Source organism: Pelodiscus sinensis, chromosome 16 (genome assembly GCF_052426305.1).
Source record: "Pelodiscus sinensis isolate ZL-2025 chromosome 16, ASM5242630v1, whole genome shotgun sequence".
In the NCBI taxonomy this organism is placed as follows: domain Eukaryota; kingdom Metazoa; phylum Chordata; order Testudines; family Trionychidae; genus Pelodiscus; species Pelodiscus sinensis.
The window spans coordinates 24,117,841-24,126,069 of NC_143067.1; the positions used below are offsets into that span (position 1 = coordinate 24,117,841).

Sequence of the window (8,229 nt, forward strand, 5' to 3'; positions counted from 1 at the left end):
GCCCCTTCCCTTATCTCTTACTGAGCGGTCATTAAGGAGATGGTGTCCTGGAAGAGCCACTCCCCAGCTGCCTTTTCGAGCTTACTCTTGCGCCACGCAGTTCTGGGGGCGCCCCACCAAATACCTCCCCCAATAAATTACTTACAAGTTGTGGGGTTCGGTGTGTGTGTGTGTGTGTGTGTGTGTGTGTGTGTGTGTGTAATTGAAAGCATCACAACGCCCCTTCCCCAAGCTGAGTCCTTCGGAGGGATTTGCTGCTACGGGTTTGTGTTCGTGGCAATAAGTGCGTTAAATTAATGAGCTCCCACTTCTGGTCCTTGACTAGAAGGAGCTGCGGTTATCCACACTCCTAGCCTTCCGCTTATGGAAAGCCAGGCTCCGAGGCTGATAATAGAGATTCGTTTTTCAATGTGTCTTTGCAAAGAGCCAATAGTTCAGTTTTTCGCTGATGGGCGGTTGTTTGTGTTAGCCAAGCCGAGCAAAATGTTTTCCTGAACTGTTGCTGGCTTTAGTGCTTCTGCAACTGGTTTTGCCTCTCTTCTCCACAATCACCCCCAGACGTGCACACGATTGCTTATTTGTTTCTTAACCCGCTCTGTAAATGCTTTGGACCTCTCATGTTCTCCCTGCCTGGGTCCTGCTTTGCAGGACGCCGGGGGACCTGCATTACAAGAGATTAATTTTAAAACAATCGTTTTTACAAGAGGAACAGCGTTTTGGTGGCTTTTATGCTGAACAGAGCAGATCATCGAGCAGATGAAAAAGAGAACCACGTTTGGCCTGTTTGGCTGCACGACTCTAGGCCATATGCTGTGCACACCATGACTTTTTAGACGTACATTTCCCCTTAAAAGCGTCCCAATGAATGGGGAAGGCTCTTCTATTATCACTTGGATCCCATAGTGCAGGTTACTGAATGCGACTCGTCCTTTCTCGTTTTTAACTTGAATTCAGCGCATATTTGCTTGATGGTTTCCTCCAGGCCTGTTTATTTAATCTGCCTGTGTGATAGATGGCATCCGATAGGGGGTTTGTACACATTAGGCCTTTCGGATTTTTTTTAAAGGATCAACAAACTCTGCGGGGGCAGGCTGGATAAATACAATGCTGCCCCTTTAAATGAGTGAGGATGTTTTTTTAGTTGCATTACTATATTAGGTGACCTGGAACTTTGCATCTCTCATTCCATCACTGCTCTGTTGGCCAATAGAAAGCTAAAGTCACCCGAAAACTGCCTAGTCCCGCCTTCTTTTCCCCTTAGGGTCCGGTTCTACCTGCCTTCAGGCCACACGGCCAGGCTCCTTGCTGGAATGCTATGTGCTCTTCTGGAGAGCCCAGGAGTCACCACCGCCGCAGGTTGGTTGTTTCCAATTCCCCTTTACATGAAGCTGGGCTCTGGTCGCTGCCTCACTTGCCCCCACAATGTTTCCTAGCCCCGTGACCACTACGCCCTTTTCTGTCAAGGATATTTTGAATCTGGAACAGCACCAGCCAGGCCTGCCTTCCATGGAGCTCTCCACGCTGGCCTCCTCCTCCTGCATGCTGTCAACCTTCAAACAGGAGGCGTTCGCGGCCGAGCCCACAGCCCTGCCTGACCTTAGCGAGGAGCTGCCTCAGACGCACCCTTCCAAAAACGCCGCCACCTTCCCCAGCCCCTTCTACGCTAAAAGCTACATGCAGATGGACTCGGCCAAGGATTCCAAGACGGACAAGAAAGGTAAAGGGGCAGCGCGCTGGGAGCGGTTTAAATGCCAGCGCGCAGGGGGGGCTCTTTGGAAAGCGCAACTCAAGGGCCTCCCCGGGCAGCTGCTTGGGGGTTGTTACCTAGAAGGTGACTGGGGCGCTGGAGGCTCTTTACATGCTCCGAGGCGATACAAGGGGAAGAGCGTCCTCCCTGCGCCTCCAAACACCCTTTTGTTTTCCCACCGCACTTCTTTCCGCCAGCAGGCCCCAGCTGGGACGGAGGGACAGGGCCAGCCCCGCCGCTCAGAGGGATGGGGCCTGTAAGATGGTAACTGGGAAGGAGAGGCCAGAAGATAACACCCGACAACTATTGCCCCCCCGTTTCATTGCGCTAGAGCCTTTCGGCCCCGGGATCCGCCAGGGCTTTAGTGACTCCCGTTTGCTAGCGAGCTGACCCCTCCGATCGAGCTGTTTGCTACAGGACTGAAGCGGCTGGAGGTTTTGGGGTGGGGGAGCAGGACGAGGAAAGGATGTTGCAGAGAAGTTTCCTGTTACCTGTAACTTGTTTCCAAACTCGTTAACGGGAAGAAATTTGGCACCACAGGAAAAATTAAACTGCTCGGTATAAATTGCGAGCCAGAGTTAATGATGGCAAACGGGAAACAATGCTCAAAAGGGAATCACACTGAATTGCAAACTGGCAACTAATGCGGGAGAGTAAGTCTAAACTAAAGTCTAGCACTCACCCAACACATTTTCTGCTAAAAGAATATTAGCCGGTCGCTGCTCTTTAACGTCGACAGCACCGGTTAGGGGTGTCCCTAGTGGTGTGGTTTACTTTTCAGGCCCGTACCATTTTAATTACTACCAAAAAGAAGCGACAGACATTATTTCTGCACAATTAGGAAATAGCTGAGGAGGTTTCCATGCGGTCGAAGGACACAACTCGCTAGAAATTAAGTATAAAACGAATCAACTCTTCGTGATACAGAGATTAAAGACTGAAATCTCCCTTCCTATTTGTAATTACGCATTGATTTAATTGCTCATTTAAAAAATTTGATAACATTTAATAAGCTACCTCGAGAACTCTACAATGGAAATAACATCCTGGGGGCAACGACCGGAGTTTGAAAGCTATTCGTAGTCCGTAGCGCGAACTGAAGCAACATTTAGTTAGAAAGTCCCTTACTCCCCTTTACAGGGTTACAGCGACTCAAAACATTGATTGTTGCGTGCTGGTTTCTTTGTTTTGCTTCAGAGCTGTGCTCCCTTCACAAGAGCCTGGAGCAGGAGAAAGGGGGCTTGGAGGATCCGGAGCGTCCCAGACAAAGGAAAAGGAGGAAACCTCGCGTCCTCTTCTCTCAAGCTCAAGTCTATGAACTGGAGAGAAGGTTCAAGCAACAGAAATATCTTTCGGCCCCCGAGAGAGACCATTTAGCGAACGTGCTAAAGCTCACCTCTACCCAGGTCAAAATTTGGTTCCAAAATAGAAGGTATAAATGCAAAAGGCAAAGGCAGGATCAGACCCTAGAGATGGTCGGGATCCCTCCACCCAGGCGGATAGCAGTGCCTGTGCTGGTGAGAGATGGAAAGCCCTGCTTGGGGGAATCTTCGCCCTACAATTCCCCTTACAATGTCAGCATTAACCCCTATAGCTACAACGCCTACCCCGCCTACACTAATTACAACGGCTCGGCCTGCAATGCCAACTACAATTGCAACTACCCTTCCATGCAGACCATGCAGCCCGCTGCAGCCAGCAACAATTTCATGAACTTCAGCGTTGGGGACTTGAATTCGGTGCAAACGCCAATTCCGCAGGGGAACGCGGGGATTTCCACATTGCATGGGATCAGAGCCTGGTAGATGTACTTCCCGCATCCGTATTCCCGCAACAATAACATGGGGGCATCGTTTCACGGGGACGGAAAACCGACCAATGGACCGACCGGTACTTGAGGCTAAGGGAATAGACAGGGTTCACCTCGGCCTGGGATCCCGCAGAGAAGCTAATCAGCAAGTGTCCCGATAGATTTTCAGACTGCTGGAAGGACTGGAAAGGAAAACTCTTGTACGTGGCATCAAGAAATTCACTAGTACGGTTGTCGGCATCTCCCGCTGGAAGTTACAAAAGGTCCTTCTCCGAATTACTCTGCCCCACGTAAATTAAAGCGCAAAAATCACATTCTGTTACAGGCGGGGTTATGCTGAAATGACCAGACGCCCGGTGCTCCAGAAAGCACTTTTCCCACCAGAAAATTGCAAAGCTACACACTGAAAAGCTCAGCTCTGAGCTCTTGCGTCCTTAGCCCGGTTTGCGCTAAAGAAATGGCTCTTTCTAAACCAGCGGAACAATAGTGCCGAGGCCGATTCCTCGGTTTATTTTAAAACTCAAGATACGTGTTTCATGTTGCACTTCCTCTATGGACATCAGATTTTGAAGAGTCCTTCAAGCTATACTAAGTGTATCGCTAGTCCTAGATCTTCAAACGCTGCCTTCCTAGATCAGGCGATCTGCTATTTTATTTAAGATGTAATGGCCTAGGCCAGAGATAGAGTGGGAGAAGTATATCGTGTCTGTAGATCTCACCAGCACACAAAGGCAAAAGACAAAGCCCAGAAACTAAGGGAGTCAGATGCTGTTACATGCCCGATCCGCGGAGGGTTATGCACTAAAACGTGATTTAGTATTTAAATTCACTGTCCCTGTGCAGCCGCCGGATTGTATGCGCAGGCCGGTGGAACGCGGTGACTTGTCATTAAAGAGAGTGGCTGAATGTTGCACGGCTCCTTCGCTTTTATTCTCGCAGGGGGTTTTCTCTTTGCTAGTTCAGTACTTCTGGGATGTCCAGAAGAGACATTGCTGGGCGCTGCAGCCGGGCGGGTCCACCAGTATAGGGCCCCGCTGTGCTCAAGTGACAGGCACTCCAGTAAAGAGGCTGAGGCCCACTCGTGCTCTGTTTGCCCAGTTAATTCACTGGGCCAGATTCGTCTGGAGTGTGGAGTGGCGCTCGGTTGAGTTTTAGCCCAGCGAAGCTGTAGGGGCTATATCAGTGAGTGACACCAACCGGATTTAGCTCCGAGTATCCTAGGGCTCAGCAGGACTAGTTCTCCGGGTGCCTCCCTTCCCCATTTCCACTTTACCTGTTTTAAGACTGCATCTGTGTTTCCAGCGACCCAGGAGATAAAGCCAGGAGAGATGTAAAGTATCTGAGTCCCTATACAAATCCATCTAATGTCACTGTTCAATTCTTAAAATCTCCGTGTGACACATGGACGCGTTACTAGACAGCGCATCTGTTCTGGGGTATATCGGAGCGATCACACCGCGGACGTAGCTACAGGAACATTTTAAACCCCTTTTCATTCTGGGGCGACTGGCGCTATTCAAAGTGCTAATAGCTTCCGCGGGCGCGCAAATGGCTTTCGGTTGCTAACCCATTTTCTAGCCATGACGTAGGCCCGGGGAACTAGAGAGAGAATTGAAGCCAAGAAAAAATCTATTTTACAGAACCGGAGCCGCGCAGACCGCTCGGGCCGCGGCGTGTCGCGAAGGCGGGGATTGTAAATAACACGCAGCGAGCTCCAGTGGGGCTCCCATCGTGTCTCGCCTGGATACTGACACGATCCCTAGCAAGGCTCCCAGACTAGTCACTTCCCATTCACTGCCTCCCCCGCCCTCTTCTCGCTGGCGCTCGGTTGCTTTCCAGGACACAGAGGCGAGCTGTACAAGGGACGCGCAATGCGCTTTGGTGGGACCGCGGCAGGGTGCGGCGGCCTCCCCCCATTGGGCGGTCAAGGCTCCGTTCTGTTCAAACTGGCGGTACAGAAGGGAGCCGCCGGGCTCGCGTGTGAATCCAGGGCAAGCAACCTGGAGGCTTCTTCCCTGGGCGCTCAAGACGGGCGAGGGCGACGGGCCGCACGGCTCGGGCGGGCCGCTGCGCCGTCCACCTGGGCGATTTGCAGTAGTCGCTGCTATCGAATGTCACTGATTGGCGCGAGAAACAACAAACCTTGTAATTCGGCGCAGTCAAAACATCCTCCAAGTGTCTGCGATTGTGCCGGTTGTGGCTAAGGCAATTAGGGGAACCTGCCGCCTCTCTCCCGGGCTCGGCCTATCGGCCCCATCAGTAAACAGGGATGGAGACAGGGTGGCTGTGGCCCTGGGACACAGGAGGAGAGGCAGCCAATAAATGGAGCTCTTCCGCCGTCACTAATTCCCCCACCTCGGAAGGGGGCTGCTTCCCCTCCCCCACAACGTCCCCCCCCCCCCCTCCGCAGGTCGGGTTGCAGAGATAAGGAGAGCGGGGGTGGTTTCTGTTTGCAATCAGCGCTGCAGCGCGAGAGCCTGGTGGTCTCATGCATCCACCTGCCCGGGCCTCGGGGCGGGGCTCCCCCCTTGGAAAGCGCCCGTGGGACTCGCTCTTGCTCTGGGCCATCAGTCTGTTCTCATTGCCCCAGACGGCGCAGGGCGGTTTCGGAATCCTGCCCCGATTGCAGCGAGCCGCCGCCTTGCCTGGCCTGTAAGGAGCGCGGAGAGGCCGAGAGCGCCTGGCCCTGGGGGAGCCGGTCAGAGCAGGACAATCCCAGCCATTCTGAGCCGAAGCAGCAAAGGATGCGCCTCTCCTGGCAGGGACAAGGCCCTCCCCCGCCCGCCATGGCTGCACCCCACATGGACACTTATTCTCAGCAGGACAGCGCTTGACGGCTTTTCGCAGGCAAAACTCCCCCAATCGTCACGGGAGTTTTCCCCAGGGAGGAGCAGCAGTTTAATGACAGAGGGTTCCACTGCAAAGCGTCCCTGGGTGTTTCTTTTGGGTCTCCTCAGCCAGACAAGTGCACCGGGCTCTAACGCACATGCAGCCAACTCAGGGCTCCTGCACCTTCCACAGCCCAGGCAGAATGGGGACCCCCAGCACAGGGAAATCCTCAGCATTTGTGTTAAGGGCACGGCCTGAGCTGCAGAACCCAAGGCAAAGGCAGCAGGAGTTTGACTTAGTGAAGACTGCACCTTAATGGGTCTCCCAGGGTCCACACTCTTCTCTAAGGCAGGAAAAACAGTCCATAGGGAGCAAAGTGGGAAGAGGGTTCCCAAAGCAACAGCCCATGATGGGAGTCCCACTCCAGCAGCAGTGCTCTGGGGGTAATGGCCTTCACACACTGAGGGCATGGGATCCTCACTCTCTCCTGCTTTCTTGGTTGTGCTTGTAAATTGCTCAGGAGCAGGTGCCTACTACTACCCAGTCAAATGGCATTTCCCTCTGATTCTTCAAAGCCAATGCTTGGCCCAGTCTTTGGGGCCGATTCCTAGCACTGCCCTACCCCAGGGATCCGTGCAAGAAGCAGTATGCCATGTATTTCTACTCTGCCTACTAAGCCCCTCGCAGTCCTTCCTCCTCCCCTTACTTCCCAACTCCTGTGGGAATTGCATCACAAACAGATGCAACTTGAGATAAGACAGGGTATGTCTAAACTACCCTCCTAGTTCGAACTAGCGGGGTAATGTAGGCATACCGCACTTGCAAATGAAGCCCGGGATTTGAATTTCCTGGGCTTCATTTGCATAAGCCGGGCGCCACCATTTTTAAATCCCGGCTCATTCGAACCCCGTGCCACGCAGCTACACGCGGCACGGACTAGGTAGTTCTGACTAGGTTTCTTAGTCTGAACTACCATTACTCCTCATTCCACGAGGAGTAACGGTAGTTCGGACTAGGAAGCCTAGTCCGAACTACCTAGTCCGTGCCGCGTGTAGCTGCGCGGCACGGGGTTCGAATGAGCCGGGATTTAAAAATGGTGGCGCCCAGCTTATGCAAATGAAGCCCAGGAAATTCAAATCCCGGGCTTCATTTGCAAGTGCGGTATGCCTACATTACCCTCCTAGTTCGAACTAGGAGGGTAGTGTAGACATACCCATAGGGACTTGGAAAAGCGACCGGAACCTTGGAGTGGGTTCAGTTTAGGCAGAGGACACAACTACAGCTGACAGGAACAACTCCAGTACTCTGGACTGAACCTGGGAGCAGATCAGGGATCCACAGAGTGTAATCCACAATCTATTACAGGGATTCTTTTTTAAACTTGATTCTTTCTTAGATGGCAGGGACCAAGAGAGAGCCTTCACTGCCCCTCTGCCCAGGAGTTGAGTCACCTTGCTTCTAGTTCAGCCAGGTCCAAGCCAAACCTATCTCAACTGTCACGCTTCTGCTGCCAGTGGAATGGCACTGAGCATCAATCTGGATGGATGTCTCTGAACTGTGACAAGAACTATGGTAAACAATGAGAATTCCTGTGGCACCTTATCGACCAACAGATTTATTGGAGCATAAGCACTTGTAGGCAAAGACCCACGTCATCACATGCGTCTGACTAAGTGGGGCTTTGCCCACGAAAGCTTATACTCCAATAAATGTGTTGGTCTATAAGGTGCCACAGGACTTCTCATTGTTTATGCAGATTCAGACTAACCCAGCTACCCGTCTGATACTTGCAAGGACTATGGTGGCATTTCTCAAAATGGATTTAGGGTATTTCAACACCCAG

The 8,229-nt window shown here is 52.2% G+C and overlaps 1 protein-coding gene across 1 annotated transcript; it reads left to right on the top strand.

Annotated features, from left to right (window-relative positions):
- Positions 1-642: 642 nt before the first annotated feature.
- Positions 643-7,173, top strand: NKX2-5 (NK2 homeobox 5). Its single transcript, XM_006138139.5, has 2 exons — positions 643-1,717; positions 2,945-7,173. Exons 1-2 carry the CDS (start codon positions 1,423-1,425, stop codon positions 3,550-3,552), a joined length of 903 nt encoding a protein of 300 aa, XP_006138201.2. The 5' UTR covers positions 643-1,422; the 3' UTR covers positions 3,553-7,173.
- The last annotated feature ends 1,056 nt before the right edge of the window (positions 7,174-8,229 follow it).